Source organism: Myotis nattereri (assembly GCF_964212035.1).
Source record: "Myotis nattereri genome assembly, chromosome: 14".
NCBI lineage: Eukaryota > Metazoa > Chordata > Mammalia > Chiroptera > Vespertilionidae > Myotis > Myotis nattereri.
In genome coordinates this window covers 38,030,652-38,051,556 of record NC_138089.1, presented here as the reverse complement: position 1 = coordinate 38,051,556, position 20,905 = coordinate 38,030,652, and the positions used below count along the sequence as shown (strand labels likewise).

The 20,905-nt window shown below is 44.3% G+C and overlaps 1 protein-coding gene across 1 annotated transcript in view; it reads left to right on the top strand.

Annotated features, from left to right (window-relative positions):
* Positions 1-17,043: 17,043 nt before the first annotated feature.
* Positions 17,044-20,905, top strand: part of COLQ (collagen like tail subunit of asymmetric acetylcholinesterase) — a gene marked incomplete at its 5' end in the record, with an annotated part of 58,382 nt that continues 54,520 nt past the window's right edge. The window contains one exon of the mRNA XM_081105932.1: positions 17,044-17,149. Coding sequence (XP_080962058.1) covers positions 17,044-17,149 — 106 coding nt within the window. The remainder of the gene's footprint in view (positions 17,150-20,905) is intronic.

Genomic DNA, 20,905 nt, shown 5'->3' with positions numbered 1-20,905 from the left:
CATATTATCTCAAGAGAAAAAAAAATATGTTGGCAGGTTATACTGTCCAGCAGAGGTCAGCCTGGGCATATCAAGACCAAATTAGTTCAGTAGCACTTTGATGACAAGTCTATTGAATGTTTATTTGGTAAAAATGATCTCAAAATTAGTCTCCTTATAGGAATTTTTCTTTAGAAGGATAAAATATTGAATAAGCCCCTCTAAAATGAATCTGTTGGTTGATAGTCAAAACTCACTTTGATAAAACATTTTATACCCCCTATTATAATAATAAATACTCTTATGTGATTCTAGTATGTTGATACTCAAGTGCCTCATAAAAACTGAACTTTGAAAGATTATGGCTATTTTCTTGATTTAGGAAAACTAAGAAATCTCAGGTGGGAAGGGTTAGTTTCCCTACTAATATTCTTTATAAAATCTTTCATATTTCATGGGGTTGTTTGGGGACTCAAAAAGCTATCCAGAAGCTCCTAGCCTAATGCCTGGCCCATGGAAGGCACTCAGTAAATGCCACTGTGTTTTAGGAAGATGTGACCTTAGAGAAGAGGAGAGTACTGGCTGGAATTACATCCTGTTTAGCAGTGTGGTTTCACTTTTCAAGTGGGTCTTACTTCTCCAAGAAGATTAGTCATTTCCTGGAAAACAGGCTCTGTTTTCACTTCCTAATAGAGCCACCTGGTCTGCAGGGGTTCACTAAATAATAGTTGAATGAGAATTCATGATGGTTGGAAGTAGGGGATATTTTCTATGGTTATTTCACACATGGATCTTTGAAGTAGCTCAGCTTATGTGAAGTAAGGATATTTTCCTTACGAAAAATGTTTCAAATCTGTTACAAAGAAATAATAGGAATATTGAACACTGAAAGAAAGTGAAAATAATATTAAAACCAAAAATATTTCTGTTTCTTTACTATTTTCCAGACACTTAGGTAGGCAGTGGAGTAGTACTAGTAAATAAATGCAAATTTGGAATGACTAGGATAGAATTTGATTACTGTATTAAGAAAGTTGGATACCAGTTAAAGTTCAAATGAGAATTATGACTGAGGAACCCTGATAAAAATGCTGACTGTGGAAAGTGAAATGTAGACAGATGGTCTGAATCATCTAGTGCTTTCTGGTTGCATTTACTACTGCTAATCTGAAAAATGGACTAATGTGGATAATGGAAATTGAAGATCCTATGAATTCCTTCTGTAGATAAGGTACAGATAAAAGTACACCTTGCAAAAAAAAAAAAAAAGGAGACATATATAATACTCTTTGTAATACTTTAAGCACTAAAACAAAATTAAAAAAAAAAAAAGTACACCTTGGATTCAGTCTTACAGGCAGGACTGCCCACACCTCTGGTTTTCACTAGATTGTCTTGGACATCCCCTCCCTTCCCCTCCAAGGCCTTTTCTTCCAGGAAAGGGGCTAGCTGGTCAGTGAATGCAGATTGTCTGGTTACCCCTCCTCTAATTAGGGAGCAGAGAAAGACACATCTAGAAACCCTGGCTCTCCAGTTCCAAAGATTGACAGGAACACATGAAATTTTGACTCAGACCTGCAAAGGGATAGCATCATCCATGCTTTCTTCCCTTCTGTCCAGCTCTGCGAGAACTTTGTCTACAGCCATGTGGTTCTTTCCAAGGCTCATTCCCTGGTCCCAGCATGCACCTGGGAATTGCCTTATCACTCCACTGGTCAAGGTGGGCTCAGGAAATCAGTCCTGGTTTCACCGTAGCCTGAGCTTTGCTCGCACTGTTTTCACTGCAATGCTCTGTGCACTCCCATTTTTTACGATGTGGAATCAGCCGTATCTTTCAAGGTCCAGCTCAATGGTAATCTCTTCTACTAAGCTGTCCTCCCTCCCGTGTGTGCCTCTATCACTACTCCAAATGTTTGTGGTGAATTGAATTCTCATCTCCCTCCCCAACTCGACTCAATGCCTGTTACCCAGATGTCACCAACCCTTTATCTCCAAGGGCCTGTGTCCTCTTGCTCCTGTTTGGCAAACTCCTCTGAGTTTGCCCCCGAAGAATCCACTTCCGCATAGCATATGACAGCATAATCATCACAGACATTTTCTTGCAGGGCAGGTGACTCAGTATGGGGGTTATACAGCCAGACATTCTGAGAAATGCCTTGTTGGATGATTTCGTTGTGTGAACATCATAGAGTGCACTTACACAAACCAAGATGGTATAGTCCAGTGGTCAGCAAACTGCGGCTCGCGAGCCACATGCGGCTCTTTGTCCCCTTGAGTGTGGCTCCTCCACAAAATACCGACTTCTGCGCATGGGCCACGAAGTTTCAATCACACTGTACATGCGCGCCTGCACATGGTATTTTGTGGAAGAGCCACACTCAAGGGGCCAAAGAGCTGCATGTGGCTTGGGAGCCGCAGTTTGATGACCACTGGTATAGTCAACTAATAAGGTTTCGTTTACACCAGCACCAGCACCAACATGTGAGTGAGTGTAGTGTAAACCCTGTGGGCTTTTGTTTTTTGTAACGCAAGTGCCCGACTTAAGCTTTGATTGCTGAGGCATCCATTTCAAAGAGACATCTGCTTCAAAGAAGGTATATAAACACATTGACCATCACACGCTAGGGCCAGGCCACCTCCCCATACTGAGGCTTCTTTGTTTTAGAGATCTTGGTTGATTTTGTTCTTTGTTTTAAATTCACCAATAAAAAGTGATCCTGTGAAACCCTAGGCTCCCACTCTCCCCCAATAAAAACAGCACCTCAGGCCCCTGCATGTACTCTCTCTCTACCCTGTGACTTGCCTTGTAGCTCCAGGCAATATGGGTAATAAACCCTTTTCTTCAAAGTTTCCAAATGGTTATTGCTGAAGGGTGTCTTGCAATCGTAATAAGAACCATATAGGGTCAGTTCAGTTGTAACTTTGGTCTATGGGAAGTTCATTGGGGTCCAGGTGAGTGTCCCTCTGAGCCTCCAGGCATTTCTAGCAGATAGCATTATTATCCATAAGACTTAAGACCAGCGCAAAACAGTAACAGTGCACTATGAACTTACCATGGCTGTCACATCACTAGGCAATAGAAATTTTCAGTTGCATTATAATCTTACTAGAGGCTTGGTGCACGGATTCATGCACTGGTAGGGTCCCTCAGCCTGGCCTGTGCCCTCTTGCAATCTGGGACCCCTTGGGGGATGTGGTAGTGCATGAGGTGGCAGGCGGCTGGGGAGGAGCCCAAGCCTGGGCCAGGCACCACACTGTTTCCTCTCATCCCACTCCAGCCCTGCTGCGCCTGTCACTGCCGCTGCTTGGTAGTACTGCCGCGGAGGTGGGAGAGGCTCGCGCCACTGCACTTGCCAGCTGTGAGCCCAGTGTCTGGCATCCATCAGTCAGCTGAGCAGCGCTCCAGCTGTGAGAGCACACTGACCACCAGGGGGCAGCTCCTGCATTGAACGTCTGACCCCTGCTGGTCACTGCGCATCATAGCAACTGGTCGTTTGGTCGTTTGGTTTCTTAGACTTTTATATATATAGACTAGAGGCCCAGTGCACAAAAATTTGTGCACTCAGGGGGGTCCCCCAGCCCAGCCTGTGCCCTCTCACAGTCTGGGACCCCTTGGGGGATGATCACCTGCTGGCTTAGGCCTGCTCCCTGGGGGATTGGGCCTAAGCTGGCCGTCAGACATCCCTCTGGCAGCCCTGGAGCCCTCAGGGGATGTCCACTTGCCAGCAGGGAGCAGGCCTAAGCTTCAGTCGGACATCCTTAGCGCTGCTGAGGAGGTGGGAGAGGCTCCCACCACCACCGCTATACTGGCAGCCGTCAGCCTGGTTTGTGGCTGAGCAGAGCTCCCCCTGTGGGAGTGCACTGACCACTAGGGGGAGTGCACTGACCACTGCATTGAACATCTGCCCCCTGGTGGTCAGTGTGTGTCATAGTGACCAGTCATTCCTAGTTGTTCTGCTGTTAGAGTCAATTTGCATATTAGCCTTTTATTATATAGGAGTGCCTGGCCATCCTGGGTGAGGGGCTGAGGGCCATTTGCAGGCTGGTTACAGCCTCTTCAGGGTGGGGGGTCCTACTGGGGTGCCTGGCCAGTCTGGGTGAGGGGCTGAGGGCTGTTTTCAGGCTGGCTAAACCCCCCAGCGGGGACCCTCACCCCATGAGGGTATGGCCAGCCTGGGTGAGGGTCTGATGGCTATTTGCAGGCTGGCCACAACCCCCAGCCACCCAAGCTCCCAGTGGAGGCTGGCTGGAAGCAGGTATCTGGGATTTATTTGTCTTCTATAATTGAAACTTTGTTGCCTTTAGCAGAGGCCACAGCTGGCTCAGGGCTGGCGGGAAGCTTGGCTTCCTCCATCGCCCGGGCAACCAAGCTTCCTGCTTGCTCCAGCTTTGTGGCTGCCGGCCGCCATCTTGGTTGGGTTAATTTGCATATAGTCTCTCGATTGGCTGGTTAGCATGGCTTAGGGCGTAGCGAAGGTATGGTCAATTAGCATCTTTGTCTTTTATTAGTATAGATGAGACTACTGAAAGGTACTTATGTGATGCATACTAGCTCAAAAGCTGCAGCAAACAACTTCAAACAAGGATGTAGAGTGGATGGATGAGCCAACAAGCATCAGAAGCCTGTCCTAGATGCCTGGGTATTAGGTAAACCCAGAAGTTCTTAGAGAAGTGTGTAGTGTGTGTATGGGGAGGAAGGCTGGGGGAGGGAGGAGGGAGAAACATGACATGAGTGAATTTTGTTTCCACTCTGGCAAGCTGTGGGCCGAAATAAAAATTAAGTTGAATTACTAAAAATATTTCTTTCACACTTGATTGCTGTAGACTGAAATTTATACCCGCTACATTCATAAAACTATTTTCGAACTCAGTGCCATCCCTGCCTCCCCACCCTCTCTCAGCCACTCCATGTATCTCCTCTCCCCACCACCCTATCTACATTATTCTTTTCCAGAATTTTAATAGTTATCTTCACTTGATTGTTTTTCCAGGTTACATTTAGTAGCACATAAATCGTTATCTTTATTGGACTGTGTTTTAAAACATTGTGTACTAATAGAAAACTTGAGGTTCAGTAAGGCCAACAGATCTGGAGACAATTACCCTTGAAAAAAAAGTTTCTTACTCACAGTTCCCAAGAGAAGAATGCCACACCATGGAGGGTCACAGGAGAAAACACCCAGGTTGGTCTCAGGCAGAGAGGAAATGGGCTGAGGCCTTACTGTAGTTTCCTTGGGAAGAAAGAAGAGAGAAAGGGTAAACAGTTTAGGATTAGCTAGATTAGATAATTCCCCTTGGTCAGAGGGGCTGCCCCTGGTTATGTGGATGTGGCCCTGGAGTGATTAGGGCAGGGTGATAATGGGAAGAGGGAGGTTGGAATTATGGACTGGTTAGTTTGCATACAAAAGGAGAGTTTTTTGTGTTCTCTAAGAATTATCTAACTTGGGGGGGACAGGTCCTCTAGAGCAGTGGTTCTCAACCTTGGCTGCACATTAGAATCACCTGGGGATCTTTTTAAAATCCTGATTTCTGGGCCTCATCCTCCGGAAATTCTGTTTCTTTGTTATGGGGTGGGGCCACAACATTAGTAATAAAGAAACAGAATTTCTGGAGGATGAGGCCCGGAAATCAGGATTTTAAAAAGATTCCCAGGTGATTCTAATGTGCAGCCAAGGTTGAAACCACTGCTCTAGAGTCAGCATTAGAATTATAGAATGTTCGAATTATAGAAAACAAAAACACATGGTAAATATACAATGGCTTTAAATGAACATTAAACAATCATAAATATTAAATGAATATTTGGAGAATTGGATCTTAAAATGTTGTTCCTATTCAAGAATAAGATATGTAAATTTTTAGAAGTGTTTTCTTCTGTACCTTAGTGAAGTTTTCATCATATTGGCCCAACAAAATTTTGTTAACTATGTTTTTAGACATCAGTCTATTTTGTGGCTATTATATATGTTATCTTCTACTATATTTATATGTAGGTAATGCTGCTTATTTTGTATATTAATTCCATACCTTAATGAGTTCTTTAAAACAATTCTTCCATTCTCTTACCTAGAGACATTGGCTTGTACTTCCAGAACAATGCAAAATGATACTTGTGATTGCAGGCACACACCATTTACAATCAATATGTCGTTTACCTGCTTTCTTCTTTCAGGAGGAGCAAAAGATGACAAGTAAATTTCCCTACAAGGAGTTACTGAGGCTACAGGGTTTAAATGTCTTCCTCAAGGATATAACAAGATGGAAAGAGTCCCTACCATTTCCAAGTGTGCACTTCTGCCAATAAAAGGTGACTTCTTGGCCAGTGAATTAGGGGTAGTTGGAATGCTAATTATTTGTTGCCTCAACTGTCTTCCTTCCTGGCACTGAGACCAAAGATGAAGGCAAACATATTGAGAAATCTGTTCCTTTGTGGACTCTCAGAATAAAGATTCACTTGATGTGAACCCCATGAAGGAAGTTATCTGATGAGATAGACTCCCCATGATCAAACCAGGGCCCAAATTTTATAAATAATAAGAACCTAGTAGCCATTTGCTCACAGGGGCTCCTCATGTACTGTGCATACTGGGAAAAACCTCAATGTGAACTCTTGGCTTCCCACACATGCCCCACTTGTTTAAGCCATCTTAGTCAACCACTGAAGGGAAGCCTGGTTTTGTCTTTTGACCAATGGACTGAGACCTGCCCTATCCAATCAGGACTGCACAATTATATCTTCATTTGTATCTATGCCAACTAATCAGAACCACTCTGTAATCACCAATCAGAACTGCATGATTCAGAGCAATCAGAATTGTTAGAATTTGGTAACGTTATTTGCATAAAATTGAGCCAATCAGGAACCTGGGCGGGAACTTTATAAATGACAGCCTCCCCTTTTTCTCAGTGGAGTGCACTTTTGCTTTCCATAGGAAGCTGCCTAAGGAACTGCTTCACCTGAATGAAGTCTCTTCTTTTCCGCACCTCTTTGGAAATTTTGGTTTACACTCTGTAGTCTTCACCTTCAAAATCTCAGTCCAAGCTCTCTTAGGTGAGTCTGCAGAAGGTGACCTCCTTTCCTCCCTCTTTGATCCCACAGTGATGGGTGTATAGTTAGGATCACTAGTGGGGAGTGGCATTGATTTAGTCCAAGTCCTCTGTCCAGGCCTGGCTTCAGAATATGCAATACCAACAACCCTGAGAAGTAGTCTTCAGAGGGAAGGTAGTGACATACCCTGTACCCTTAATCACACACTGTAATTCTCCACATGTACACATACTGGAAAATGCATTAACCCAGTGTGTTCATTGGCTAGGGCTGCCATAACAAAACACTACTGATTCGTTGGCTTACACAACAAATTTATTTTCTCACAGTTCTGGAGGCTAGGAGACAAAGACCAAGATGTCCATAGATTTGGTTTCCTCTGAGGCCTCTCTCCTTGGCTTGCAGATGGTCATCTTTTTGTTGTGTCCTCATATGGTCCTTCTGTGTACACACATTCCTGTCGTCTGTCTTTTTACAAATGACAACAGGAAGGCCCAGTACTGACAAATGACTTGTGAAATATCCATTAATTGGCTGCAGCCAATTTTCTCTGATGTTTCTGATGTGCCCTAATGGGAGGGAGCTGTGGCATGGATAATACCAAACAGTAAATAATCTAAAAATAGTTTCTGTTTGGTTTGGGAAAGCAGCACGTGACTTCCCGGCCGCCAACTGGCCTGGCTAATTCAGTTTGGCTCAAATGAATGTGCCTTTTCCTGAGTTTACACTGATAGCCCAGGCCTGTGCCGAGGTGTGGAAGAATGGTGGCCAAGCTAAATGCCGGCTGTGGCCAGGTCCCCAGTGAGCAACAGGCAGCCTGTCAAAGGCACACCGTGATTGTATGGACAGCAGGACAGAGCTAGCTTTTTCCTGACCCTTTATGAGGGTTGAGGGCCAGACCAGACAGCATGCCTGATGTAGGAGGTGTCTGGCATTTGGTAAAGAGATCCTGGGGGAGACAGGTGGGTGCCAAGATACTCACCTAGCCACCAGCTCACACGGGATTCTGCAACCTCACATTTGCAGGCCAGATTTCATGCAAGGTGCCTGACATGTATCATTTCCTTTAAAGCTAAGGCCTCTGCAGCTGCAGACTTATGGTTTGCCTTGGCAAGAGGCAACTCTGCTCTGAGACTTTGCAAAGGGAATCTTGACCCAGGCTGAATTACTCTTAAGGTTTTGGATACATCGCAGTGTAGTTCATCTGTTTTGCGTGTACCATTCAAATCAATTCATTAATTCATTCAACACTTATTGAAGGCCTACTATGTTTCAGATTTGACATTTGAGGGAATAAAGAGATGAAGCAGTCATGGGTCTTGTACTCAAAGACTTAATAATCTACTCAGAAAAATAAGACATATATCTAAATAACTATATTGCAAGGTTGAAATCACAGACTAGAGCCCTAGTTATATTAGTACATATACATATGCATAAATGTAATTCATTATTATTTTTGAATAGTTTAGATTGCTCCTACTAGGTGGCCAGCCATTAGATAAAGCATTTTAGAAGGGGTACATCACATCCTGTTGAAGAGGGGACTCCTCTCCCCACACTTCTACCCTGGGCCACCCTCTTCTAAGTCCATGTCCCCATGCCTTCAAGGAATTATTGGTCTGATTGGTCAGAGTCCGGGACATTCACAGGATCATTTTGCTTCACAGGGCAGGGTCACTCTAAAGATCGGTTCTGTGGCCAGGGCCACCTGTCATCCTCCTGTGTACATGGTCAGGAGGCTTTCTAGGGGTCACTCCCCCAGGTGGCCTTTGCCCCGCCCTCCTCAAGACAGATGAGATACATATACGTATAATAGTTGATCTTAACTCAGCTCCTTCTATTCCCCTCTGAGGACTCTCTGGCCAAGCAGCCCTGCCACTGGCCCTCAAAGGACCACGATCATTCTTACTCTGCCTTGGGCTGGGACTGGTTCCCTCATCTGCCTTTCTATTCCCTATGTGTCTGGACCTAGGGCTGGGGAATGTGCTATAAAAGACACAGGCTTCCAGGTATGTGGTCAGCTTTGTGCACTAGCTCTGTGGCCTTGGGAAGATTACCTAAACTGCCTTTGTCAGCCTCTGTTTCTTCATCTGGAACATGGGTATAGTAACACCTACCTCACAGAGGTGCTGTGAGGCTTTTGAGAAATAACAAGTATAAGCATAATAGGTGGTTGGTGTCAGTATTTTCATCCCTTAATGTCAGATTTGCCTTAGCCTCTTCCATGATTCCCTTCTGAGAACTACAGTCAAAACTCATCCCTTACCTTCTTCATCTCTTACCTCTTACCTCCCTTCAGGGTGGCTCTCCTGATTAATCAGATCTCTCCATTGTTCTGCTTTATGTTGACTGCCACTGAACTGGTATGAATGCTTCTCATCTGTTTTGAGACCTCCCACTAGAATGTAAATTCCTGAAGGCAAGGAAATTTGTACATTCACTTCACACTGAATCCCCAATTCTAGATTTTGCTTGGAGCCCAGAAGAAACTCAGTATTTGCTGAATGAACAAATTAATAATGAATGAGTGAGTCCTCTGACCTCTCTCTTACTTTCCTGAATCCTTCTTTTTCTGTTTCCATTTTCTCCAGGTTAGTCTTGTTCACCTACTGAGGACATGTGTGTGTTTTTAAAATATCGCAGTTACATTCAGTAACTGTATATAAGGAAACAGGTAATCACACAACCCATGATAATGGAATGGAAAATTTTTATCTCTCTAGTTCTTTAAAAAAAAAATCACTTGTTCCCTTTATCCCAGATTGTGTGGGTATATATGTTAGCCTTGCAGATATACTCTCCCTGTGGCTGAGTATTTTGAACGTACCTTAAGACATTAAGGAGTTGATTAAATACAGGATGTACTGGGGCTCTGGGTTTGCATAGTTTTCTCCACCACAGCTGCAGGATGGGAGAACCTGGTTACAGGAATTACAGGGTCCCCTGTAAACACGGACCCCCAAAGCAGCATGGGGCTGCAGTGCCTGTGTATGTTTTCCCTCATCTCTTAGGTTATTGTTTCCTAAAAGTCTGTGATCCTAAAATGCTCCTCAGCTCCCAATTATTGCTCATATTGGCCAAGATCTCCCCACAGTAGGATAGATGCATGCATAAATATGCACGGCACGGGCAGTGACCTTTTCCACCCTTTAGTTCAGAATCTTGGTCACCATTGGCCTATCAGTGTTGGGAATGAGCCTGTTCTAGGGCCTTGCCAAAACACACTGCCACAGTCCCTTGATCTCCACCTTTAGCTCTACAGAGACTAGATCCAAGCTTTGAAAATGATGCTTTGTCTTTACCTTGGGCCAAATCGAATAGTGAAGTGGGTCTTCCTCCTCACCCCATCCAATCTCTTGGAACACAAGAGGGCCCATTCTCTCCAGGTAGAACGGTGGTGAGGGTGATGGGACGGGGTGTTTGGTTGAGGTAGGGGGAAGCTAATGGGGATGGGAGTAGTAACCTTCTGCCAATAAATATATAAAAATAAAATTTTGCAGTGAACACATGGCAAGTAAACAATAAACAGTAAGCTAGGAACATGCATTTGGACTGGTTAGAAGAGAATGAAGTGATTGTCAATTAAATTTTCTAGGGTTCACCCTAGGGGAAATATGGATCAAACCTGCCACCCCTCCTACAAGAGTGGGGCTAAGGTTTGTTATGCCCCTTGGTGGCTTAACAATTATTTTGAGTTCATTTATTTCTATGATTCTTGAAACAATATCAGGAAACTAACTGGCTTTGCTCAGGATGTTTTCCCATCGATCCTCAGGTTTCATAAGCCATTTTGGGATCTCCTCTGAGGTCTCCAGCCCTCCCTGACTTCCTGTCATAGAAACTATGACTTTCCTGTCTCCCTCCCAAGAATGTGGTTTTGCATTTTGGAGCTAAAGGATTCTTGAACTCACAGCATTTCTGAGTCTGGGTTCAGGTAAAGATTGATTGATGTCTCCTTGGGGAGCCAATCTAGCCGTGAGGCCTGGGAGCTTACATCTGGCTCGATGTGTCATTAGGCAGCACAGAGGTTCAGGTTCAGTCTTGCCAGCAATTCCTCCACCTGCCAGACAAATTACATGAATCTATCCCCAGAACCTCTAGTCCCACAGCCTCCCTTGTGAACACAATTTTTTTAAAAAGGATTTTATGAAAAATAAAGCCCTACATAATATTTATTTATTTAGTATACCACTAACAGATTTATTGTATAAGACATGGATAAGAAAAAAAGGAGTAATAAATAGTAGGAATTTAAAATGGTTTTAGGGGTTAAATATTTTTAGGGATAAAAGCAAAGTACATGGGTTTCTTTTTTTCTTTTTTTATTATTATTTAATTAATTTATTTATTTTAATAGTTTTTTATTGTTGAAGGTATTACATATGTCCTCCATTATCCCCCACTGATGCCTTCCAGCCCACCCCAGGGAGGTTTTTTTACTGCAGGATTTCCCAGAGGCTTTGGTATGCTGATATATATTGTAAATTTCCAATTAATTTACATAAAATAGGCAGCAGTTCCCAATTTAGGTGAATTCCTCTGCTTTTTTTAAAAAGGGAGTATCTCTTAGAATGGGTGGACCTCTCAAAGTTTGGGAAACATTGTATTGGGTAAGTTATTGTCACTATTGTGATTTCATCCAGGTGGCTCAAGGCCAGCCCAGCGCCAGTCTCTTCCCTGAGAGAGTGAGGACAACTAAGCTTCGTGCCCTGGAGATGGAAGTGCAGGCTTAATGCTTGGGTGAGTCTCATTAGACTTACTAGTCCTCCTGGTTCTCTGGTGATCTCTCCTTTACATTTGAGGCTCCATCCTTCTAGGTCTGATTGAAGCTTGAGTTGTAAGGCACAGGGAGCTATGGAGGGGCTTTCCCAGAGCTTCTCAGCTGCCCAGTCTTGTCTCCCTCCTACTGATGCAGCTGCCAGCGGGAGGTAGCCAGGACTTCAGAGTAACTAAATCATGGTTAATTCTGGGCCAGAAAGACCAGGCGCAGAGCTCTGTTCTCTGCCAAGACCAACTCAAATGGTCTGTCTTCTCCTCTCAGCATGTCGGCTTGTTGGACCTCAGACATGTAGGAAAGAAGTCTTTTTCCCTTTTGCCTATTATTAGGTGACAGGGACTGTCCTGGGGCCATGAGGATACACAGAGCTATGGAACAGTCACCCATCATCAGGGACGTTAACACAGATTAAATACCAACACAAAATGGTATAGAAGCAGTTCAAAAACAATACCAACAGGTGTCACAAGCAGGACAATATTGATAATCTGTGCCAACTTCATGCCATCCTATCTAATAATAGACAAGCATAGGCTAATGTTCATACCTTCACTACGCCTCCCATGGGCTAATCAGCATGATATGCAAATTAACCACCAACAAAGATGGCGGCTAATTTGAATACTGCAGGCAGGGCGGGACAGTGCTAGCCGCCAGTGCAAGCCACCATCCAGGCCCCCATGTGCAACTCCAGAAGCCGCCTGCCGCCCATGATTGGACCTGATCCCAGGCCACTGGCGGGCCCCAGAAGCCCAAGAAACCACCTGATATGGCAGTAACTCTATCAGTAAGCACTCTGAAAGTCAGTGGCATAAATGCCCCAATTAAAAGACAGATTATGAGGGTGAATCAAAAACAAAACCCACTTTAAATATAAAGACACATATAGATTAAAAGTAAATGAATTAAGCTGCAGCCTGTTTTGCTTAGTGGATAGAGCATTAGCCTGTGGACTGAAGGGTCCCAGGTTTGATTCCTGTCAAGGGCATGTACCTCAATTGCTGGCTTGATCTCCAGTCCCTATCAGAGCATGTGCAGGAGGCAACCAATCAATGTGTCTCTCCCTTTCCCTTCATTCTCTCTAAAATTCAATGGAAAAATATCCTTGGGTGAAGATTAACAAAAACAAAGTAAATGAATTAAGTAACATTAAAGAGATTATAAGAAAAATATATTCCAAATTTTGTTAGTTGTATAATGGTTATATTTAAATTATTAACACCTAAGAAATTGGGTGAAGGGTACATATAATATGCTGTAGTATTTTATAGGTTTTTTATACATGTATGAGATTATTTCAAATTAAAATATTAAAAAATTAAAAATTAATAAAATGTTAATTGAAATGTATCTACATTACATGAAAAATCTCCTAATTGCTTCTAGCATAATTTATTAAATTGTGCTGAAATTCACAAGGGTTCAATTAAAAAATATCTTAATTCTAAATGATATAATAAAAATATATAATAGTCTAGTTATAAGCAGTTATCTGAAAATAAAAATTTAAAGAAGTGAATTTAAAGAAGGGATTATCCAAAGAAAATATATGCACAACCCATGGACATAGACAACAGGATGGTGATGGCCAGAGAGAAGTGGGGGGCAAGAGCTGGGTAGAAGGGGGCAAAAGGGGGGAAATAGGGACATCCTATATAATAATAATAAAAGGCTAATATGCAAATCGAACGGCAGAATGATTGGTTGCTATGATGCACACTGGTCACCAGGGGCAGATGCTCAATGCAGGAGCTGCCCCCTGGTGGTCAGTGCACTTCCTTATGGGGAGTGCCACTCAGCCAAAACCTGGCTCATGGCTGGCCAGTGCAGAGGTGGTGGCAGGAGCCTCTCCCACCTCCATGGCAGCACTAAGAATGTCCAACTAACGGTTTAGACCCGATCCCTTGGGGGCCTAAGCCTTTAGTCGGACATCCCCCGAGGGCTCCCTGGCTGCCAGAAGGATGTCTGACTGCAAGCTTAGTCCTGATTCCCCGGGGAGTGGGCCTAAGTCGACAGGTGGACATCCCCCAAGGGGTTCTGGACTGCAAATGGGCGCAGGCCGGGCTGAGGGGACCCCCCCCCCAGTGCACAAATTTTTGTGCACAAGGCCTCTAGTCCTATCTAATAATAGACAAACATGGTAATTAACCATACCTCTGCTACGCTTCCCATTGGCTAATAAGTAGGATATGCAAATTAACTGCCAACAAAGATGGCGGCCAGCAGCCACGCAGCTGAAGTGAACATGAGGCTTGCTTGCTCCAGTGATGGAGGAAGCCAAGGTTCCCTGCCTGCCGAGGCCCAGCTCTGAGCTCCAGATGCAACAATGTTGCAATTATAGAAGCTAAACAAACCTAGATACCTGCTTTCAGCCGGCAATGGCCTCAGAGCTGGAGCCAGCTCTCAGCTCCAGTGACAGCTATAGAAGGTAAATAAATCCCAGAATTAAAAAAAAAAGAGGCTGGGAGCTTCAGTCATCCGCCAGCCTAAAAAACGGCCCTCAGCCCCTCACCAGGCTGGCCAGGCACCCCAGTGAGGACCCCCACCCTGAAGGGGGTGTGACCAGCTGCAAACAGCCATCAGCCCCTCACCCAGGCTGGCCAGGCACCCAAGCGGGACCCCCACCCTGATCCAGGACACCCTTCAGGGCATACCAGCCAGCCCCACCCATGCACCAGGCCTCTATCCTATATAGTAAAAGGGTAATATGCAAACTGACCCTAACAGCAGAAAGACTGGGAATGACTGGTCACTATGACACACACTGACCACCAGGGGGCAGACGCTCAATGCAGGAGCTGCCCTCTGGTGGTCAGTGTGCTCTCACAGGGGGGAGCTCTGCTTAGCCACAAGCCAGGCTGATGGCTGCCAGTAGAGCAGTGGTGGTGGAAGCTTCTCCTGCCTCCTCAGCAGCACTAAGGATGTCTGACTGCCGCTTAGGTGTGTTCCCCGCTGGCAAGTGGACATCCCCCAAGGCCTGCCGGGCTGCCAGAGGGATGTCTGATTGCCATCTTAGGCCCAGTCCCCCGGGAGCAGGCCTAAGCCAGCAAGTGGTCACCCCCGAGGGGACCCAGACTGCGAGAGGGCACAGGCTGGGTTGAGGGACCCCCCTATCCCCGAGTGCACAAATTTTTGTGCACCAGGCCTCTAGTCTATATAATAAAGAGGTAATATGCAAATTGACCATCATGCCCTTGCACAAGATGGCCGCCCCCATGTGGTCATGTTACCTTATTTAACCTTTCCAACAAACCTTTAAAAGGAACATGTCTCTATTTTATGATGGGAAAAACTGAGGCTTAGTGAGATCTATTTGTTCACTGTCACAGCAGAGCTGGGGTGAAACTCATCTGGTGTAGAGCTGTGGAGTATCACCTTATAGTATGCCTTCACCCAGCTCTACCTTCCCCCAGATTCCATAAATATCAAACCATTTCTGAATTAAGTCCCATGAGGCACTAGGACTTATTAAATTAAAGCAAAATGGACAACTTTGTGGATTATCATTTATTTTAGTAATCTAAAGATCTCTATAACAGGCTTTATAAACTCATAAGAGGTATTTATTTAAGGATGCAGTACTTTTTTATTTGGAGAATTTTGTCTAGCTGGAAATCAAGTCGATGCTATTTCTCCAAATATAGTTTTTTTAAAAATTAAAGTTAATGGGGTGACATTGGTTAATAACGTTATAAGTTTCAGGTGTACAATTCTATAATACATCATCTATATATTGCATGTGTGCTCACCACCCAAAGTCTATGTGAATTTGTTTGTTTTTTTCTTCATTTGTTGCTTTCTGTCTTGTATCCCATATATGAGTGAAATCATATGGTTCTTTTCCTTTTCCATCTGACGTATTTAACATGATACTTTTAAAATTAATCCATGTTGTTGCAAATGGCTGGATTTCACCTTTTTTATGACTGTGTAATATTCCATTGTATATGTGTACCATATATTTTTTATCCAGTCACTCATTGAAGGACTCTTAGGTTGTTTCCATGTCTTGGCTACCATGAATAATGCTGCAATGAATGTTTTCAAAATTTTGGGGTAGATATCCAGAAGAGAGATTGCTGGGTCATATGGTAACTCTAGTCTTAAATTTTTGAGGAATTGCTCATACTGTTTTCCATAGTGGCTGTAATTCCCATCAGCAGTGTGTGAGGGTTCCTTTTTCTCCAGATCTTCTCCAACGCTTACTTTTTGTCTTATTGATAATAGTCATTTTAACAGGTATGAGGTGGTATCTTCTTGTGGTTTTGATTTGCATTTCATTATAGCTAGTGAAGTTGAGCATCTTTACATATATCTGTTGGACATTTGTCTTCTTGGGAATAGTGTCTGTTTAGGTCCTCTACTAATTTTTAATTAGATTGTTTTTTTATTGTTGAGTTGTCTGTGTTCTTTATATATTTTGGATATTAGCCCCTTATCAAGGTATTGTTTGTGAATATCTTCTCATATTTGGTTGGTTGCCTTCCAATATAGTTTGATAAATAATTATTTACTTTCCAATCCATTGACTTTTTTCATTTATTTTGTTTTACATGGGATGGAGTTTACAGCTTCTGGAGAGAGACTAAATATTATTCATGGAGAAAACTGTTTTGCAAAAAAAAGTAACACCCCTTGCCCCCACTTTTTATTGGATGATTAAGAAAAAAAAATCCAAGGTCAACTTTACATGTGTCACCCAGTGGGTAAAAATGTCACAGACTGACAGCAGAAGGATTTGTGTCCATGGAAATTCAGCTTGAATCAGAAAAGCCCATTCTGTGATTCTGCAGGGCACCTCCATTCTGAGAAGTAGATGCCTGCTGGTGGGTAATCAATTAGAAAATCTATCTGCCCTTGAGGACTGCTTCTAGTGAGCATCAAGACTGGCTGCCTTTTCATCACCTCTTCTATAGCCACTTACCTCAATCTCCAAAAGAGAAAATTCTGACATCTTAATTTTAATGTGAGCATTTGATCCAGTGCTTGAGATAAATATAACCCTGAGCAGTATAGAGAAGGTTTAATGGGAAATGGTTGGCATTCTTTCTTGGTAAAGGCACAGGGAAAAGAGAGAGGCTGAGGGAGAGAGGGAGAAAGGGAGAGAGAGGGAGAGAGAGGGAGAGAGAGAGAGAGGCAAACAGCAGTGGGGAAGACAAAAACAGATCAGCAAGGCTCCACGGCAGCCTGGAGGCAAGGCTGCTGAGAACTTGACACTTTCCAGACCCCAGCCAGCATGGTTGTCCTGAATCCAACGACTTTGGGAATTTATCTTCAGCTTTTCTTCCGCTTTGTCGTGTCTCAGCCTACTTTCGTCAACAGTGTCCTCCCAATTTCAGCAGGTAAATGATGACCACATTCCTCTCTTCCACCTATTTGCGGCAGGGGGAGGAAGGAAGATTGATTTACAACGTGTCCTGATATTTTTCTTAGTCTACTCTTGCTGGAGGGAGGCTGGCGGGAGACCACCCTAGAAGCTCTCTGTCACTCCAGCTGGTCTTGGAAGCCCCTTCTGTCCTTGTTTCAAAAGTTGTTTCTGCCTTCCCTCACTTCTTACCCCCTATTGCCACACAATTTCATTTTGGTAGGGGATTGTGGGGAGCTTAAAAGTGATGGAAAGAAGTGCAAGTGAAAGAGAAGTGAGTCCCAGAAAGAGTTGTTTCTATAAATACATCCCTGACCCCTTCTGAAGGGGGCTTGACTCAAAGGGGATGATGTGGAACGAACATGTCACTGTCCCAGCTCGGACAGTGTCGCCGGTTGCCGGGACCATCCCACAAAAGGCGAAAGGAGTCCTGTTGATTCTCTGGGGGGTAAGGGGCCTCCATGCAGCCTGAGGACTAGATCTTCCATTTCTCCAGCCCTGTCTGCTTTCCTGTTGTCCTTTCTCCCTGGGGTGGGCCTTCTCTTCAGCCTCAGGTGAGGCAGCTGGGAGAAGGGGGCTCTCTGGGGAAAGGCGGAGGGGCTCCAGAGGGAGAGCCAGGCCTGAAGCTGGGTGTCTGCTGGGTGCAGTGCTGGGAAGCGAAGGCAAGGGGGTTTTCCCTGCCAGCGTGGCAACCTTTTCTGTTGCCCTGTCCTGTCTGACCCAGAGCAGCAGGAGTATTGGGTTACCGGCATGGCCTATTTCAACCACTCTGGGCAAACTCAAGTATTTTCAGAGGGCTTGAGGGAGGCAGACAGACCCCGAGCTTTGCTGCCTGTCTCCTCAGAGCCTCCCTCAGTTTGCCTCCGTCACCCATGGCTCTCCCTGGAAATGGCAGTCACATGCTCCAACATGAATCTCATAAATACTCTGAGGCAGAAATTTTGTTCTCACTGTCTTTGCTAGAAACTCAGAGAAGGCACAGCTCAGAATTCAGCCCCCAACCGCTGTCCATTCATAAAAACAGTTCATCAACATGATGTGCTGCCAGCGTCTGTGGGCCCTGAGGGAAGGGCTCAGAAGGGCGTGGAGCTAATTATAGAAGTGTGAGGAACTGAAGGAGGGGTAGGGATTTATGGAGAATATGGGGGCGGGGAAGGAAAGGTGGGTGGTTGTGCCAACATGCTCCCCCCAAATTCAAGTTGACAGCACCACGTTTCTTCTGGGAGAGTCATTATTCCACTGCTCAAGGGGAATGCTGGACAGATGGTTCTTAACCTTGTTTGGGCCATAGATTCCTTTGAGAATCTGCTGAAGGCTCAGGACTTAAGGAAACGCAGTCCTCTGGTTTTAGCTTTGCCCTGGCGGGCTGTCTGACTTCTGGGAGATAGTTAGCCTTTGGCGGTAAGCACTATGAGGGCAGGGACTGTGTCTGCCTTATACATCATTTCCCCAGGGTCAGAATAGTGCCTGGAGCATAGTAGGTGCTCAATAAATATTTGGTGACTGGATGAGTGAATGAAGGAATAAAACTTCTTATCTATAGATTGAGGTATGCCATCATTTTGTAACACTTAATTTAGATAGTACCAAAATGGCTAACGAGTTCTAAAGTTAGAAAAGAACCTCTGATTTTCTTTGAACTCCTTGTCCTAGAGAGAGCCCTGACATCTCTCAAGTGAGACTTTGTACAGATTGTACCAGTCAGGGTAACACCAGGAAAAAGAAGCAAGTCTAATGGTTCTGATGAAAATACTTGAAGGGACCACTTTCAGAGGTTGTAGGTGGGGTTAAGGGAATCAACAAGGAATGTTGAGAAATTAGCAATTGTGGGAGTTTTTACCACCGTTGTGCTTGAAAAGGCAAGAGAAAGAAATGGGAAATAGATTCCAGGAAGATTTGGGACCTTGGAGGAGGGGTCACTGAGCAAGAGTTTTGATCACAGAAGAGCCTAAGGTGGGGGAGAAAGTGGAGAAGAAATACCTTTCCTCCAATACAACCACCTGTTGGCCAAACACAACCTGAAGCCCAGGCAGAGGAGCTCCTGGATGCAGTCATGGGGGATCAGCTTCTGGGGTACAGAGTGAAGGGAGATGGTGGGAACGTAGAATAGTTAGTCCACATATCCATAAGTACTTCCTCGTGAATTGCTAGGTCCACACCTTCTGGTTGGGAATGTGGTCTTCAGACATTTGGTGAAAGAATAAGATAGAGAGTTAGAGGAGATCACTAAGGTGACAGAGAAAAAAATAAATCTGCTTTCTCCTGTAGTCACTTGGCTTTGTCTCCTTCATTTAGTTGCCAGGACTTCCTTATAGCACAGTTTAGAAATAAACTTATGCCCTGAAATGGGAACTATTCCTTGACACAGGAGAACTTTAATTCTTTGACAATATTTTCCAACAATTTGCTGTGAAATATTCTGTATTCAAGCTTGTAGATTCTTACTCTTCCTGTGCTCATAGAAACAAGGGCCACCAGGAAGATCTTTTCATTTTACCCATTACACCTTAGTGCAGTGATGGCGAACCTTTTGAGCTTGGCGTGTCAGCATTTTGAAAAACCCTAACTTAACTCTGGTGCCGTGTCACATATAGAAATTTTTTGATATTTGCAACCATAGTAAAACAAAGATTTATATTTTTTATATTTATTTTATATATTTAAATGCCATTTAACAAAGAAAAATCAACCAAAAAAATGAGTTGGCATGTCACCTCTGACACGCGTGTCATAGGTTCGCCATCACTGCTTAGTGTGTGCCTCCTGGGTGCCTTGTGCTATAGGGGACACAGAGACAAGTGCAGTGCTGCCTCTGCTCTGGGGAACCCATGGTCATTGGCTGTCAAAACCCAGGCAGCCCGACCAGCACGCGCTAAATTCCCTGGAGAGGGACTGTGATGGAGGAAGAGCTCTTACGGGCATCTAGGCTGGTGCTCACCTCCCTCTCTCCAGGAAAGACTGTATTCCAGCAATGCCAGACACAGCACCCACTATCTGGATCAGATGCTCGTTACCCACTGCCAGGTCCCAGAGGAGAACCAGGAAGGGAGCAAAGCATCAGAGGCCAACATTGATGATAGAAATCTGAGCACTAAAGCACATGCATTTGCTTTGCAGAAAACACGCTCAGGCCTCTACTCTAAGCCTATTAACTCTACTTTGACACCATTCTAACAGGCTTAGATAGGTTTCTCGAAGGGTGGAGAATTCGCTGTAGCATATTAGATTTTGGGAGTGGGGCTGCTGCTTAAGATACACACAATGACAACAAAATGACAGCTTGTAAATTGGTTTCAAGAAAAATGGTAAAGAACTGGGGAATGGTCTGAGATAAAAAAAGAATAGTAGACTGGAATTATTTCTAGAGCCCCTGTTTTATACAATACCCCCTGAAGGCCTCATGAACTTATAGCACATTTCCTGGCTTTCACTATGATGAGCATGAATGACCCAGTGAAGACTGAATTGTGTTCACTTTATTTTGCTTAAGAAGCAGATAAGTGGCCGAAACCGGTTTGGCTCAGTGGATAGAGCGTTGGCCTGCGGACTCAATGGTCCCAGGTTCGATTCCGGTCAAGGGCATGTACCTTGGTTGCGGGCACATCCCCAGTGGGGGATGTGCAGGAGGCAGCTGATCGATGTTTCTCTCTCATCGATGTTTCTAGCTCTCTATCTCTCTCCCTTCCTCTCTGTAAAAACTCAATAAAATATATTAAAAAAAAAAAAAGAAGTA